This window comes from Carettochelys insculpta, chromosome 1, assembly GCF_033958435.1.
Source record: "Carettochelys insculpta isolate YL-2023 chromosome 1, ASM3395843v1, whole genome shotgun sequence".
In the NCBI taxonomy this organism is placed as follows: Eukaryota; Metazoa; Chordata; order Testudines; family Carettochelyidae; genus Carettochelys; species Carettochelys insculpta.
In genome coordinates this window covers 248,700,293-248,718,414 of record NC_134137.1, presented here as the reverse complement: position 1 = coordinate 248,718,414, position 18,122 = coordinate 248,700,293, and the positions used below count along the sequence as shown (strand labels likewise).

The 18,122-nt window shown below is 42.1% G+C and overlaps 1 protein-coding gene across 1 annotated transcript in view; it reads right to left on the bottom strand.

The window, feature by feature from the left end:
- The window catches only part of SCUBE1 (signal peptide, CUB domain and EGF like domain containing 1), a 350,710-nt gene that overhangs the window by 33,603 nt on the left and 298,985 nt on the right, over window positions 1–18,122 (bottom strand). The window contains exons 12-16 of the mRNA XM_075003815.1: window positions 12,527–12,646; window positions 10,188–10,280; window positions 7,533–7,649; window positions 2,776–2,934; window positions 1,048–1,251 (exon numbers count right to left, since the gene is read on the bottom strand). Of these exons, the coding sequence (XP_074859916.1) occupies window positions 1,048–1,251; window positions 2,776–2,934; window positions 7,533–7,649; window positions 10,188–10,280; window positions 12,527–12,646 (693 nt within the window). The remainder of the gene's footprint in view (window positions 1–1,047; window positions 1,252–2,775; window positions 2,935–7,532; window positions 7,650–10,187; window positions 10,281–12,526; window positions 12,647–18,122) is intronic.

The following is an 18,122-nucleotide window of genomic DNA, read 5'->3' as shown; positions in this document are numbered from 1 at the left end:
GGGAGAATATTTGCACCTGCCTCTGGCATTTCTACTCCATGCATCTGACAAAGAGAATCTTTGCCCATGAAAGCTTATGCTCCAATAAATGTTAGTCTATAATGTGCATGGGGCTTCTTGTTGTTTTTGCAGATATAGACTAATACAGTATTTCTTCAAAGGCAGCGCGTCCCACCTCATGTTGTATACTTCCTGACAGTGACACAGTTTAATGAGAAACCATTCTAAACGCATACATTCATCAACATTCTCTTCCCAAAACAGGATATTAAATATTTTATAGCATTAGATCTATGGGATAAATTTTAAGGGTTTCTAAGCTATAATAACTAAAATTTCCAGCCCAGCCTCTGAACTGCAGTGTGTGCATGTGAGAACCAGATAACCAGACATCTATCACAGCCACATGTGCAAATTCTATTATTTTTGCATGAGAGCCACTGGGACTGTAAAACTTCTCTGAAAAATGTATGAAAATTCGATTCAAAGTAACTACAGTGGTGGAGGCAGCAAGGAAAATAAATTTTATTGTTGATGAATTAGGAACATAATGCTTTGAACTAGAGTAAATGGGTTAGCATTCGCATTTGGCAAAAATCTGGCAACTTGGAAAACATTTAAACAAGACTATCCTTCTTTGCGGGGAGGCTGACTGACTTCCCAGGCTCCTGGGAAGCACTCTTATGCATTCTCAGAAGGGAAAGGGCTGCAGGCTGTCAGCCTTAGCACTACCCTCTGCCGCCTCAGCAGACTCAGATACACCTGGAGAGTGCTGTGTAGTGCTTCGGTGGTGATTTAAAGCTTGGAGCCCTGGGCCCTTTTGAATTGCTGTACTCTGGGGAAGTTACCCCCTTTGCCCACCTCCCCTTCTGGTCAGAGGCCTTGCTTGTTCCACATATAATTAGATTAGGTTAACCTGTTTTTGATATCTCTAGGTTGTCTAGGTAGTATTTACTATATGGCTTATGGTTGACCACTTAATTTTAAGGGGGTTTTATTTCTGGGTGCTGTTGGTCAGAACATAACTTCAGTTTTTCTGGGACTTACCACATTTTCCATCCTGCAGCACTTGCCCTGTACTGCACGCTTCATGTCCGTCAGTAGCCTTAGCTGGCTTATGAGCCACTTCGTACTCTGTCCCAGAAAACTGAACATAAAATTGCTGTTTGTTAATAGATTTCCTCAATGTTTTGATTGCAGTTTGCAGCTTCTGCTCCATCCTTTTCCGCACACAGTCAAGGTTACAGGTGTCTAGATGGGAAATAAGAAGAAAACTATATGCAATGGAGATTCACGTTCAAGCAAAGATGCTTAGTAAAAAATTATCAACCAGCAACATTTTCTGCTACTTTGTTTACTTCTCACTATATAGAAAGAGGCAAAGAAGTTGTGGTTTTTTTAAATGTTAGGATTGGCTAGCTTGATATTAGCCCCTCTGAAAAGGACAGTCCAGCACCCTCTGCTCCGACAAACTGAGCTTCCCGATCCAAAATTGCACATGGAGCTCTGATCTTGTCTCAGTCCCAGCATAGAAAACTTCAAGGCTGGTTCCACTGACTGTCTATACACAGACACACAGTAAACACATCACATCAGCTGGCAGAGCTGAGCTAGCATCAAGTGAACATATTATGGGTTGTGGCAGTGATATCGCAACTTGGATTCCTGGCGGTATTAGTAATGGAGGTATTAGTAGTTTTCCTCCACAGGGTATTTCCAAGGATTTAATTTAGTTCAGTTCTAAAAACATTCAGATCCCATCATTCTATTTGGAAATGTTATTCCATAGTTTTATAACACTCTTGAATACTGAAATATTTATGATAAGAATAAATTTCTCTTTGATGTTATATCACAATGCTATAACTCTGCAGAGCCCTAAACAATTCTTCCGCATCCTGAGTCTTCTCCACATGGCTGACAAATGTAGGTATGTAGAAATAAAAGATAAAAAAAAGTTTGATTTGTAGACGAGCTGTGGCATATGTATTCTAGGAGACATTTTCACTTCCCTGGTCTGCCACCCGGGGACCTTAGCAGTCCCAGACCAGGGATTTTGTTGGACCAGGGGAAGTCAATGCTCTCTAGGCTCCTCTCCTGGCCACCAGCCATGGCCAGTTTCCTGATACCACCTGTAGCTCCCCGACCCCAGTTGCTGGCTTCCAGTTCTTGGCCCCAGATCTCTCGCCCCAGCCATGGGACAAAAAGCTTTCTGGCCCCAGCTTCGAGCAACTGGCTTCCCCTGCTGGGACATGCTCCCCAGCCCCAGGTATTGGCTTTCCGTCCCTGGCTGCAGTTTACTGGCCCCAGCCACTGTGGATGCACCACACCTCAGTGGCTCCCCAGCTGCCTCAGTCCCAACAGCCCCCAGCCAACTTCCCACCACTCCCCAGTGAGGTTCACACTGGCTTCCTGGCCCAGCCACAGCTCTCCTCTATCACTACTAGTCTCCCAGTTGTTGGCTGTAGCGGCCCAGCTGGGGTAAGACTCCCAGCCGCCAGACTCTGAGCAGGCACTCACTCCCAGCTGGCAGGGCTCTCTGGTCCAGCAACAGCCATGGTCCTTCCAGACCAGAGTGTCCTGGATTTCAGAGGTTCAACCTGCAGCTGAATTTCAGAAGTCAGTGGAAGTTCTAACTGGGGACAGGCATTTTGTGTAACATGCTTTGTAGACTAGCCTGGTGAAACAGCAGCAGAGAGATACTAGCTTGTTGACCACAGTGAGGCACTGTTATAGATTTCCCTACAGAACACCAGAAGAAAATCTCCCACAAACCTGAGACTTCCTCAGACTTCATCTCCACTTCAAATTCAGCAGTGATATGGGACACTTCTTTCGATGGTGACTTGCGGCCCCGACGTTTTTTCTTGGAGGAATCACACTTGAGGTTCACAAAGGTCACCTGGCAGTTGTCTGTACAAGGGAATTGACCTCCTTTGCATAACAGAAGTGACATGGAAGAGAAATAAAGTAGCAAGGGTAGCAAGTGACAAGCTGGAGTGTGATATTTCAGCTGGGTTAACATTAATGCTCTGGCAAGTTGTGTAACATTCCACATGCATTGTTAGGTGTACCCATATTTGGGCAATTTTTGCTTTTTGTGAGTGAGGGTAGCAGAAGAAGCCTATATAGCACAGGTACAAGAGTGGCAATGCTTAGCTGTGTGTTGATACTGCTTATGTCTTTAATAACAATAATAAATCTTTCCAACATACTGCATCTAAGGATATGGAAGTTCTTCACGAACACTAGTTAAAAGTCAATGTTTTTAACACTTAGGCTGGGTCTACTCTTGCCCCAACTTCGAAGGGGGCATGTCAATCAGGGCAATGGGAGATTACTAATGAAGTGCTGTGGAGAATACACAGCACTTCATTAGGCTCATTCTCCCACATGACAACTTTGAAGTGTCTCTTTTTTGGGAAGTAAAGACACTTTGAAGGTTGCTTCAAAGTTGCCGCGGGGGAGAATTAGCCTAGTGAAGTGCAGCACTTCATTAGTAAGCTCCCATGGCCCTTTGAAGTTGGGGGCAAGTGTAGACAAACCCTTAGTTTGTTTATAAGTCAGAGGGATCACTTGTATAAGGTCACATTAGAGGCACAGCGAAGACCAAAGTCTTGGAGTATGGCATCCCACTTGTGTTCTAGCCCGTAGGCAACATCATGATTGTGGTTTAGCCACAAAGCAACATTTATATTGCTACAAATTCTGGGCAACAAAGTTTTTCAAAATTCCTGAGAGTGGAGGGCTATAAAACATATTTTGGAAGGTTTTAAGATTAGGTATATATGGCCAGGAGAAATGAACAGACTACTGTGCTACTGAGGAAGAAGGGAGTGATCTCAATTAGGAGACAACAAGGTAAGCATTCAGGCCTGTACAGAGATTTGAGTGATATCCTCCTAGATTTTAATAACTTAAGACAAGTCTCCACTATAGAGTTAAATTGGATCTATTGCAATCGATGAAGCAGTGTTGATTTAGCAGGTCTGGTAAAAACATGCTAAATTGATACAAGAGTGCTCTCCCATCTACTTCTGTGCTTTATCTTCCTGAGAAGAATAGAGTTGGCAGGAAAGCACTCTTGTCAACACAGCATGATGTAGACACTGCCGTAAGTGGATCTAGCTACCTCAACTTCAGTTATATTATTCACGTAACTGAAGTAGCATAGATTAGATCAATTTACTGTGGCACTGTAGACAGGACCTCAATACCACAGTGGCCCTTCCAGTGCTGTAGTGCATGACTGTACAACACCAAGTGCCCTCAAAAGTATTTCATTTTGGGTATGGCATTATATTACATAATCTTATTGAGCAGTCATACAGTTGGTAGCATTAATTCAAGCCAGATGAATTTACAGATTCAAGTCAAATAGCTAGCAAAATATAAAGCAAACACAGCCAAGAAAACACACTTACTGTATGGACTGAAAAAGAATTTCTTTGACTTTCAAAATGGGTTTGACTTCCAAATGTTACAGAAAGAAAACAACCAAGATGATACAATAGTACTTCAAGTAATAGAATAATTGCTTTAGTGGTGCATTGAAAATTACAGAGAGGGGAAGGTTTATATTGCAGGGTAAGAGAAATCATGAAATTAAATGAAAAATAATCTTTTCTATGTAACCAATAACAGATTAAAGCGAAAACAGTTTTAACAATCTACTTTCTGTTTCACTATTTATGTTGTTTATTTACTTTTTGTCCTCAGCTCTGTTTGGGCACTAAGCCTAGAATGATCAATTTCACTTCTGTATTTAGTCAGCTTCTCTTCCTTGTTCCTACACACACACACATCCACTCATATAACAATTCCACTCTACTTAGATTATAACTACTAGAATTAAAAGAAATAAAACTTTAACTAAAGAGTTAATGAAACTATTCATATTCATCCAAATCTGTAAAACTCAAATACTGGAAGTACCTTTCTGATTTTGTTAAAATTGGAGTTTGTGTCTAATCCACTCCACTCTCTTGATCTGTTTTGTGAAACCATAGGTTAATGCACCAATAGAAGGGAAGCCATCTGAAGACTGAATGGCATAATAGATTTAGACCATTGGTCTTACTGTTTAGGAATAGCACCCAACACAATAAGGCTGAAACCTAATAATAAAATTGAACTAGGAATAATAATATATTGTGCTATTATAGTATACTTTTTTTTAAATTCATTCTAGGACACAAAAACAAATTTAACGGATGTGATGTCATTCTATTTCCCTTTGGCCATTAACTACCAATTTTATGGGAAATTCTACCATTGACAATGTTAGAAACTTACAAAAGTACTCCTGAAAGAATTCTGCACCAATAAATAAATAAACAAATGAATAAACAAATTGCAAAGGGCTGCACCAAAAAATGCAAAATTCTTATTTTATTTGTTGAAATAATGGAATATAATTACAAAAGTTTTACTTTTTTTGATAATTTATTTAAACTACCAGACAGGGGCTGTGTCTCCATGTGCTGCTTCTTCCGGAAGAGGCATGCTAATGAGCTAACCAGAAGATGCTAATGAGGCACAGATGCAAATTTTCTGCACCTCATTAACATATTGGCATGTGGTTCAGAGTCTGGAAGAAGCTCTTCTGGACTCCAAAGTAAATGTGGAGACATGCAGCCCATGGGGATCTTCCAGAAGGAAACCCTCCTTCCAGAAGCCCCTTCCTCCCCAGAATTTTGGGGAAAATTAAGCACTCTGAACCAGATGCTGATATGCTAATGAGGCATGGAAAATTTGCATCTGTGCCTCATTAGCATCTTCCAGTTAGCTCATTAGTGTGCCGCTTCTGGAAGAAGTGCCACATGGAGATGCAGCCAGGAAGAAAATCACAAAACTATTCAGCAATTCCTAAACACATTAAAATTAAGTTACAAATAGTTGTGACCAAGGTCTTGCATTTCAATTTTAATAATGGATTTTACTTTTATTTTCAGTGTTTGATGGTCTGTGGAGCAGAATGGTCTTTAAATTGCTCAGACTTTCACACAAGAAAGTCATACAGTTTTCATAGAATCACAGAATCACAGAGCTGGAAGGGACCTCAAGAGGTCATTGAGTCCAGCCCCCTGCTTCAAGCAGGATCAACCTCAAATGAGCCATCCCAGCCAAGACCTTGTCCAGCCGGGACTTAAAAAACTCTAGGGATGGAGATTCCACCACCTCTCCAGGCAATACATTCCAGTGCTTCACCACCTTCCTGGTGAAGTAGATTTTCCTAATATCCAACCTACTCCTCTCCTTCTGCAACTTCAGACCATTACTCCTTGTTCTGCCATCTGACACCACTGAGAGCAGTTTCTCTCCATCCTATTTAGAGCCCCGCTTCAGGAAGTTGAAGGCTGCTATCAAATCACCCATCTGTCTTCTCTTCTGCAAACTAAATAAGCTCAAATCCCTCAGAATTTTGCTAATTATTGCCCTGCAATTTTTAAAAATGGGCAAGTAAAATAGAGGCTGAGCGTTAATCAAACATCATTGTGCCTCTCTGGCACAGGGAGAAAAGCCAGAAACCACATAGACCTTCCTAGCTGAGGATTCAGTTACTGTCTTTCACAATAAGGCTCCTTTACACCACTTTGGCAAGGTGAAGGAGCCGTAATTGATGAAAATGGGGACAGTTAACAAACATTAGCTGCCTCCCTGTTTGGTTGTCACATTTCTGCTCTGCCTGAGGGCATGTCTATACTTCCAGGAGGATCGACCCGGTCTTGGTTGATCTTCCGGAGTTCAATTTTGTGTATCTGTTAAAGACTTGCAAAATCGAACTTACTGGGGCCAGCAGTCAACCCCTGTACTCCTCACTATTGTGAGGAGTAAGGGTGGTCGACGGGAGAAACGCTCCCATTGACCTTCTTTAGTGAGGCGAGGCAGGTAAGTCGATTTTCAATACGTCCATTCTAGCTATGCAATTGCCGTAGCTAGAATTGTGTATCTGAAATGGACTTATTTTCCTAGTATAGACCAAGCCTCAGAGACACCACCTTCTTCTGACAGTCCTGAGAGGGACAATAAATCTCTCTCACTCATTCACAAACAGGCAGGCGCCCTGCCTCCTCTTAATGTCTCTCGATGGCCCAGCCTCCATCCTCCCTACCATAGTGATCCATTCTCTGTTGCCAGCTGCTCCCAGTGGATATTTCTGAGTTGTCAAGGCAAGGACATGTGTTCCCTACAGTTTGATTTGCTTCCTCCTTTTTCTGCAAGGGATCCAAGAAATCTGCTTATGGCATGAATTCTGCTCCCTGCATGAGGCATAAAATTCCTCCAAGAGTAAAGAATTCATGAGATTTTTGCCATTTTGGGCCCATACCAGGCAAAAGCAACTGTAAGTTTTCAGCAATGTCAAATCCAAAACCCAGCCCAAATTCAGTTGGAATCTGAATCTGGCCCAAATCTAATTAGCGTCCAAGTCTGTAAACCATAACTTTCTCCATCTGCACAATAATCACAAGATATCAAAACAAACTAACCATTGATAACTCTTTGCTTATGTGTTATATGAAATGACATACCTATAACAGCTTGCTTTCCAGCATCTTTAATCTTCTCTTTGCTACGAGGCCGTAAATGGCACTTCGCATCTTTAATTTTAAAACGAGCTTTCTGCTTGATTGGTGGGGATAATGAATCTGCTGAAATAAAATGAAAAGTTATCATTTCTAATGCAGTCTTAAAGGACCTTGGCACCTAGTTTTAATTGAAACTATAGTCTTTTTGCAACACAATAGCTAGGACTCTATCAATCCAAACATCTTATATATCTTGTATACATTCTATATGGGACTCGTGAATTAATTTCCACAAGGCTCCTTTTCCTACAGACAGTTAAGAGTAGTCTGAGGCCCACACAATCTCACCAGCCAATGAGAATCTGTTAGGTGAATGTGATTATATCCTGATATTCCTCAGAGAATCTGAAGAAACCAACTGAATTGGCACTCTTCCTTGCCAGCTTGCCTGTGCAGCTTTGGTGGTGTTCGGCTGAGTTAGTCTCTTACTCAAGTTACATCTACACTTACCAGGAGATTGACCCACTCAGGATTGATCTTCCGGGGTTCAATTTTGCATGCATACTGGGCACATGCGAAATCGAACTATCAAGGCTTGACAGTCAACCCCGATACTCCTCATTATCGCAAGGAGTAAAGGAGGTCAATGGGAGAAGAGTCTCACGTCAACCTCCTTTAGTGAGGACAGCCGAATAAGTCGATCCTAGATAAGTCAATTCCAGCTATGCAATTGTCTAAGCTGTAATGGAGTATCTAGGATCGGCTTTCAGGTCTCGTGTAGACCTGCCCTTAAAATAAAATCTATTGGTGTAATTTTTCTATCTTTACTCCTGACTCTCCACGTAACCAAGGATTTGATTTTGATCTAGGTACACTAATGTAAAATGAACTAAATAGAATTATGCTGTCAGCAGTTTAAAAATATCCCTTGCTTGTGTGGCAAAAAGAACTACTTTTAACTCAACTTCACTCCATGGCTTGCAAGCTCCATTTTCCCTCTTACAAATCAAATCATGTCAGAAGCTGTTGCTGTTAAGTTTGTAGAACTCTAAATGTCGCTACACAACTAAGAGTTGGCTGGAAAATGTAATTATCATTTGCCTTTCTATGAATATAACTGCCTTTGAACCACCAAACTGTAACTGGAAAACCAAGCCCAAATCTCTCTCCTTCCCAGTCAGCACAGACTTCTTCTGATAACAGACAACACACTTCAAATTCATGCTATATCTCACGCATGCTCAGCTGCACATCAGCCACTTTTCCTGGAGCATCACTTGTGCTCCTTATTGGTTACGTACTTTATATGCCCCTTTTACATTTTAAGGCACCTCAGGCTTATCCACCTCCTCTCTGACAGGCAGATTAGTTTTATTTCTCTGCTTACCTACATTCTACCATCAACTAAGCTCCTACCTCCCAACCCTGTAATATACATTATGTATACATAAAACATTTATTTACAAATCTGGAAAATACATCCAGATGATTAATCAACTCTCCATTCAAGGAAAACGGGCAGTGTGGGCAGTAATGCTTATAGTTATTTGGAAAGTTCCCATTCTAATACCCTATTTTCAGTTGCTTGTAACTTAGCTAAACTATAACAACTGGGGCTGAAAATTTTTACATGGGATGTCTGCCTAAGGCCAGCTTATTTTCAAAAGCTGTAGCAAAAATCATTCAAACATTTGGGGGAACAAGATTAGAGAAAAAGATATTGTTTGCCCATGGTAAACAAAATTCTTACAACCATTTTGTTGAGAAATTCTAGAAGCTACATGCTTTGGAGCCAAGGTTTAAAATTCAGTGGTGGACAACCTGGTGCCAAGGGTGTGCCTTTTATTGCCCTGGTTAAAATTTGTCCCAGTTTGGCTATGATAGAAGCTACTGAACAAATGCAGTTTGCACATGCTCAGTTAGAGACTTGCTAGAGTTTGGGAGCTGAATTCTCAAAAACTCCATCCTCTCGGAACAAGGTTCTGTCCCTCAAAACTCCTATATCCTGACTGGACAAGACATGTGCCATACCCATGACCCAGCTGACCATGTTCCAGGTGATTGTGTAACTAAAGATAGACTCCTATAGTGTGTGTTCACAAGCAGGCCTAAAGGGAGGCATGAACACCCTTAATTCTGGCGTTTCTAGCTTGTCGGTGCTCAACTTTGCTACCCTAACATTGTTTTAAAACACAACGGCCGTGTCTACACTAGCCAAAAACTTCAAAACGGCCATGCAAATGGCTATTTCGAAGTTTACTAATGAAGCGTTGAAATACATATTCAGCGCCTCATTAGAATGCAGGCGGCCATGGTACTTCGAAATTGATGCGGCTCGCCGCCATGCAGCTCGTCCAGATGGGGCTCTTTTTCGAAAGGACCCTAGCAACTTCGAAGTCCCCTTATTCCTATGAGCAGATAGAAATAAGGAGACTTCGAAGTTGCTGGGGTCCTTTCAAAAAGGAGCCCTGTCTGGACAAGCTGTGCAGTGGTGAGCCGCATCAATTTCGAAGTGCCATTTGCATGGCCATTTTGAAGTTTTTGCCTAGTGTAGACGTAGCCAACATTATCTATCAATATTTATTTATAGCTCTATGTATCAAAACACAAACACACATACAACAATGTGCACTCACAAACAAATTGTGTAACACCTACCTGCACAACTGGGAAGTGTTGCATTGCGTTTCTGTTGGGCTTTGCCTTGCTGTACTGGAATGCCACAGCTCAGAGTATAGCTATTCTCTGAGTCTAAATAGAAATGAAAAAGTGCATGCACAGTGAGGCATAGGCAAAAAAAACCTTTCTGACACATTGCCTTCACTCTTCATTAACCAGTACTAACAAACAATTTTTGAATAATCATATCAGTTATCAACTGGATGTGACTAATTAACACTTTAAAGAGGTGAAAGGGACATGGACTTGGGTTTGTCAAAATCTACCTCTTTCCTATTGTCGACAACAAAGTTTATGATCTTCCAGCATTGGAATGACTCATCTTATATACAGCAAGGAGGGTTGCTACCCATGAATTATTTAAGGTATATCAATGGACTTTGATAGTCTCAGTTAATTCACAAATACATCACATGGTATACTGAGTAATTCCAATTTCAGCATTTTGATAGAATTTTTATAAGAAAAAATTATGTAATAAAAATTATGCATTTGTGTGTGCAAATTAGTTACAGAGTTCCACCCAGGTCTTCTACACCGATAATAAAACTAGAATTTCTGCATAACATTTAACATCAGTATCAAAAACAAATATAAAAGGACATATCTCAGACAGTGCGAGAGAAGATAAAGGAACAGTGAATATTTAATAAAAAAACAACGTAGGGAACAGGATCCTTTGTAAGTGATACAGAAGAATATAGGTAAAAAAGGATGAGGTAACCAGTACTGCATGTATACTTGAAACCCAGCTGGACTAGTTTTGGAACAGCTGATTCTAGCTTCATAGTTAATGTAGCAAATAATACAGTTGAGGCTTGGTTTGTTGCCAGGTAGTTCGTATTTAATCTAAAGTGCCACAGAACTAGATCCAATAGTGAATGTCCATTTGCTATGCGCCCCAGGATAAATTTAAGAGCAGTTAAGTGCTGGGCTCTGATCATCCCATTGCTCTACAAAGTCCCTGTGTGAGCAATAAAGTTCTTTGCCATTGTGACCCTGGAGTTTAGGTTGTTCATTATGACCTTCAATACTCTAATTAGCTTGGAACCTGCCTGAAGTCTCCTTTGTCTCTGTGCCATATTGCCACTGACAGGCTGCTGGTAGGGCACATACATGAGGGACCCTTTACTTTGGAATTCACTCCCCATCCTTGTCCAACTACCCAAAGAGGCTGACTTGGCAGGATAGAATGTACAGTCATCTTTCTAAACAGCTATCTGAGGAGGGTGAGAGAGCCTATTCACATGTGGTGAATGGGGCTCTTGGAGCGAAGCAATGTGCCCAAGTCCCTACCTTGGAGCCGTCGCCAGAGCATGGCACTGGAGCCCAACTCCCTGCCATGGGGCCCCCGCCACAGAGCATGGGGCCGGAGTCCGATCCCCTGCCATGGGGCCCCACCAGAGTGTGGGTCTGGGACTGGAGCTCAAGGCCCTGCCATTGGGCCCTGCCAGAGCATAGGGCTGGGGCTGGAGCCTGACCCCCTGCTGTGGGACCCCTGTCAGAGAGCAGCACCGAGGCCAGAGCCCAAAACCCTGCTGTGGGGCCCTCCCAGAGTGCAGGGCTGCAGCCCAAACTCGAACCTCTGCTGTGCGGCCCCCCAGGGCACGGGGCACCTGTGGAGTGCCGGGCCAGGGCTGGAGTCTACTGCAGTGGATCCCCTCACTGGTAATGGAGGATGCAGGCAGAGGGGTGAGAAGGCCTAGGTAGGCACTCTGCCTCAGAAAGGTTGCTGACCCCTGGATTGGGGGGTGCCTGGCTCGAGGAGAGGGCCAGAGCATTTATTTAGAGGGTGGGGAGGGGGGGAATGTGGCAATTAGGAAAAGATGACAACCCTAAACGTGGCTATCTTTGAAGTCCTGTTGCTCTAGTTCTACAGTGAAGTGCTGTTGGGAATTTGCTGACATTAAGGATTCCAGAAAACTGAGTAAATGAAATTTGCTGAATTGCTGATTTAGTGTTATCAGGGTTTCTCTTTAGCATTTCATCCTTGATAATGCATTAGTCCTTCACATTTTTCGCCACTTTTTGTACTTTTTTCACTGTTTTCTCAAAAGTTGCCATTAATTAATTATATAGAATCCAATCCAGCAATGACATTAGAGGGATGCTTCGCAAGACACAAGATCAGGCCCTTACAGAATGCTGTAAATATATTTAATGATCATTTGCACATGTACTTTATTCTACAGTTAATGTTTTCCCCCTTGTATTTGTTCATAATAAAAACTTAATGAAAGTATTCTGAATATAATATAAAAGACAGGAAAGTCACCTTATGGACATAACTAGATATGGAAAAATGACGTTGTACCAACCTGGAACAAAAAGTGTATTGGAAGGGCATGACAAAAAGCAGCTCTCTACTCCTCCTGATTTACTACAGACAAGTTGAGCTTTTGGAGCTGGTTTGGCATTTGGGAGGCATTTCACCATCTCTGAGGAAAAAGAAATGAAAAATCAAACACTCTGTGGCCTGGCAGCCTTAATAGGCAGCTCTCTGACAACAGTAAAACATACTCTTGTTAGCAGAGACAGGCATGAACAACCATCCATGTCCAAGAATCCCTGAGCTTTGTGTAAGTGGAGGAATTACTACTACTACTTAACTCTTGTACTCCGAGTGGAGTATAGGTCATTTACAAGTCTCCTCCACTTCACTCTGTCTCAGGACAAAGCTTCCAGCTGGCTCCAGGAGCACTCCAGTTGTTGTCCTTCAGTCTCAGTAGACCTTTTCCATGTTGTCTGAGGTCTTCCTCCTTTGCATTTTCCTTGCTCGATGATGATTTTCTGAGAGTGTGGCTTAGCGATTCCCACTTTCTTCTCTTGATTTCAATGTCAGTTGGGCCTTCCCAGGCTCTGTTTCAAAGCCCCTCATTTGTGACAAAGTCTTGGCATTTGATGTGAAGAATGTACCTCAGGCATCTGTTTATGAATGTCTGTAGTTTGTAATCTGAAGACTTTTTAGTACAATCTGGAATCTGAATTTGGATCTGGATTTAAATGTTTGTATCTGACTCAGACTTTTATAATGGACTGAGCCCAAACTCTGCAACAGAAAATCCCCCACTACAGGAATGCTCCAAAGCCAGATCTAAATTTTGAAGCTTGAGGGCACGGCAAGTTATCAGAGTATTTCAATGAAAAATCCGACGTCAGAAATAGGAAAGGAATAATATTCATATGAGATCCCTTGCCTTTCTTTCAGCAATATTACCCCATTCATGGTGTACATAAAAACAACCATACTGGATCAGAACAAAGGTCCATCTAGCCCAGTATCTTGTCTTCCAAGAGTTGCCCCAGAGGGAATGAACAGAACAGGAAATCATGAAGTGATTCATCCCATTGTTGATTCCCAGACCTGGCAAACAGAGGCTAAGGACACTCCAATGAATTTCAGATGTCACCCTTACAGAAGTTCCAATCACTACTTATCAGTGCATGTGACATGGCACATGCCTTTAAAGAAGCAAACCTCATATGGCCCAGAAGCATGCCAATCTACTGTAATTTCTATGTAATCCACCACACAGTTTACAGGTAGAAGGCAGAGTTGTCTGTAGCCTTTAGTTTAATAACAGCTAACTAGTTTCATTTGCAAAGGAGAGCACCCATTTCCCCTCATTTCACTGTGCGCTGTTGAACAATTTCCAGGATGCAGCGCAGAAATACTTGTATGTCAGCGATTTAAATTGAAATCCCTTGAGAAGTAAGAACTATTTAAACATAAACCATTACTATAAAGGTAAATTACTGTTATGTGCATTTCTCAGGTTTAGCCACTGGGTGGCATCTGGATCCACAGCACTGACACAATATATAAAGATTTTTCTTTTGCGCCCTTTTAGAATCTTCTTTTTAACATTTTGTTTGAACTAAGGAGTTGCGGGGTTGTTAGGCCCTTCTTCAAGCAGACACGAAAGGGTAAATCGGGGTTTCAAAACCAAATCATGTCTCTGTATGGCTAACCTTGCTTAAACCCTATACAGTAAAGCCTCGATTTAATGGACCCTGATATAAGGGATGCTGTCCGCCAGCCTCACCCCCACCCCCAAATAAATGCTGATTTCTGAATTCAAAATAAATTATACCTCCCTCCCTCCCTCACAGGGCAGGTTTTACACTTACTATGGTAATGTATGTAAAACACTGAGATCCCTGGACTGAGAAAATTACAGAAATACAAACTACTACAACCTTTCCCTGCAACAAAGCCCGCTGCCAGCTTTGTCCACATATCTTCTCATTCTTTCAATGACCTCAAGGTATGTGTGTTACTGAAAAGAGATTATCGCTCCTTTGTAGAAAGGGAAGCGGACGAATTGACATTTATATTCAAATTCGGAACATTAACACATGGTTTAAATCGGGATGGGAACTTTCTGAGTCACTATAGGGGCTCGTTTGCATACTTAACTCAATCTAATTCTTGATCTTCCCCCCCACTCCTCCACTCTCTGATTTGCTCACCTTGATTATCTTTTTCTGATTTGTCCTCCTTGCTTACTGTTTTTGGTTCTCCGTGTCTTAAATATTGAGTCTGTTCTGGTCTGGCTATGGTCTGAAGAAGTGGGTCTGTCCCACGAAAGCTCACCTAATAAACTATTTTGCTAGTCTTTAAAGTGCTACTTTTTGTTTTGATAGTGTATAGACTAGCACGGCTTACTCTCTGTTACTATTCAACATGCAAGGCACTACATTTAGCTGTTTGGAATGGAGATCCATCAACTACATGAAAAAACTCGGCCAGATCCAGACAGACATCATCTTTCTCTCCAAATGCAAGAAAATGGACATTATACCCAAGGGACTGGCAGTGAAAAACCCATTACAATCAACATACTACACGCTTTCTAAGAAACTGTGGAACCACTTGATCAAAATCCTTTACAATAAACAAAAGATGATCAAAAATGAACTCTCTGAACTTGAAATTATCATCAACGAACAGGCATCCACACAAGACCCCACAGTACGAAACTTTACCAGTGCCAGACAAGATATTTATAAAACACACTTCCTCTATCTACAAAAGAGAAAAGAGAATAAATTTTCTTCGTTACTTCATTCCTCAGGATACTTCAACCACAATAACAGTAGCTCGAACAACAACATTGTTAACCTCTCAAACTACCAACTCAGCCCCGCAGAGGACTCTCTCTTATCCCGGGGTCTTTCCTTCTGCCCTACTTCCCCCACGAACTTAATACAATTCTGTGGGGACCTTGAAGCCTTCTTTCTCTGCCTCCGTCTAAAGGAATTTTTCCAGCACACCTATGAACAGCAGTCTGACTCTCTCGACCCCCCCACCAACAACAAAAGAAGAACTCTACGTGGACTCCCCCTGAGGGTCGTAGTGAAAGTCTGGACTTCTACGTACAGTGCTTCCGCAACCGTGCTCAGACTGACATTATACACAAACAATGCCAAATGAGACACAATCTCAACTATGCTGAACGCTATGCTGTCCAGAGTCTCAAAAATAACCAAGACATCATAATCAAACCAGCTGACAAAGGGGGTGCTGTTGTCATCCTGAATAAGTCAGGCTATGAGCAGGAGGCAGCCAGACAACTCTCCAACACCACATTTTACAGACCTCTCTCCGCTGATCCCACTTTGGAATTCCAAAGGAAATTACGACAACTACTGAAGGAACTCCCTGCTGCTACTCGGGACCTCATTAACTCAGACACACCATCCGAGCCGCAGCCTGGGTTATTCTATTTACTTCCCAAAATCCACAAACCTGGAAACCCTGGACACCCTATCATTTCAGATATTGGCACCCTTACCACCGGACTATCCAGTTACGTGGACTCCCTCCTCAAACCCTATGCCACCAATGCTCCCAGCTATATCCCAGATACCACCGACTTCCTGAGGAAATGACAAAACATCGGAAAAGTTCCTGATAACGCCATCCTTGCCACAATGGATGTAGAGGCTCTGTACACTAATATTCCACATAAAGACGGATTACAAGCAATCAGGAACACCATCCCTGATGCCACCACAGCCCATCTGGTGTCTGACCTCTGTTACTTTGTTCTCACACACAGTCATTTCTGTTTTGGGGACAATTTATACCACCAGATTAGTGGAACTGCTATGGGCACCCGCATGGCCCCACAATATGCTAATATATTTATGGCTGACCTGGAACAACGATTCCTCAGCTCTCGTCCCCTATTACCACTCCTCTACTTAAGATACATTGATGACATCTTTATGATTTGGACCCATGGTACAGAGGCTCTAGAAGAATTCCACAGAGACTTTAACAATCTACACCCCACCATCAACTTATGCCTCGATTACAACATGCAAGAGATACATTTCCTGGACACTACAGTACTAATCAAGGATGGCCTGATCAGTACCACACTGTACCGAAAACCTACTGATCGCTATACTTATCTACACCCTTCTAGTTTCCATCCTGCACATGTGACTAGATCCATTGTTTACAGTCAAGCTCTTAGGTACAATCGCATTTGCTCTGATCCAACTGACAGAGACCAAAAACTACAAGAACTTTACCAAATATTCATAAACCTGAATTACCCACCAGGAGAAGTAAAAAAACAAATCAACAGGGCCAGACGAATACCCAGAAACCAGCTACTCCAAGATCAGCCCAAAAAAGCCAAGAACAGAACACCACTGGTCATCACCTACAGCCCCCAACTCAGACCACTGCAACGAATTATTAAAGACCTACAACCCATCCTTAATCAGGATGCTACACTCCAGAAGGCCCTGGGTGACATGCCTGTCCTCTCCTACAGACAACCTCCCAACCTCGTGAGGATCCTTACTAACAGCCACAGTTTATACCCCAGGAACACCAGTCCTGGAACCTTTCCCTGCAACAAAGCCCGCTGCCAGCTTTGTCCACATATCTTCTCTGGAAATACCATCACTGGACCTAACCAGGTTACTCACAGAATCACGGGCACTTTCTCATGCTCCTCTACTAACATCATATGTGCCATCATGTGTCAACAATGCCCAGATGCTTTGTATATTGGACAGACTTCTAACTCCCTTAGACAAAGGGTCAACAGGCACAAAACAGACATTAAAACACTCCAGATCCACAAACCAGTTAGTCAACATTTTAATGGAATGGGGCATTCTGTCAATGACCTCAAGGTATGTGTGTTACTGAAAAGAGATTATCGCTCCTTTGTAGAAAGGGAAGCGGACGAATTGACATTTATATTCAAATTCGGAACATTAACACATGGTTTAAATCGGGATGTGAACTTTCTGAGTCACTATAGGGGCTCGTTTGCATACCTAACTCAATCTAATTCTTGATCTTCCCCCGCACCCCTCCACTCTCTGATTTGCTCACCTTGATTATCTTTTTCTGATTTGTCCTCCTTGCTTACTGTTTTTGGTTCTCTGTGTCTTAAATATTGAGTCTGTTCTGGTCTGGCTATGGTCTGAAGAAGTGGGTCTGTCCCACGAAAGCTCACCTAATAAACCATTTTGCTAGTCTTTAAAGTGCTACTTGACTGCTTTTTGTTTTGATAGTGTAGAGACTAGCACGGCTTACTCTCTGTTACTGATCAAAAGAGAATTCTGTAGTGGGAACGTTCATGAGTTACTTAGCATTCACTGTCATCAGTCTCTTCCTCCTCCCTCCCCGCCATTGCTTACACAGTCTCATCTTGCAACAGTCGTTTATAACCTAGTTTTCTTCACAATTTGTTAGTAAAAAAACAGGTCAGTGGAAAATCATGTTCATTTTAACCTCATTAGAATACAGGGGAGAAATCTTTGTCCATCAAACAGTAATGGACAATGTCAGTCAAGAAGAATATTTTATTTTCAATCTTCCAAAAGGATATAGCAAAGAATGAAGAAAAATTATGCTATGAAAATACTCTTAACAGAGTC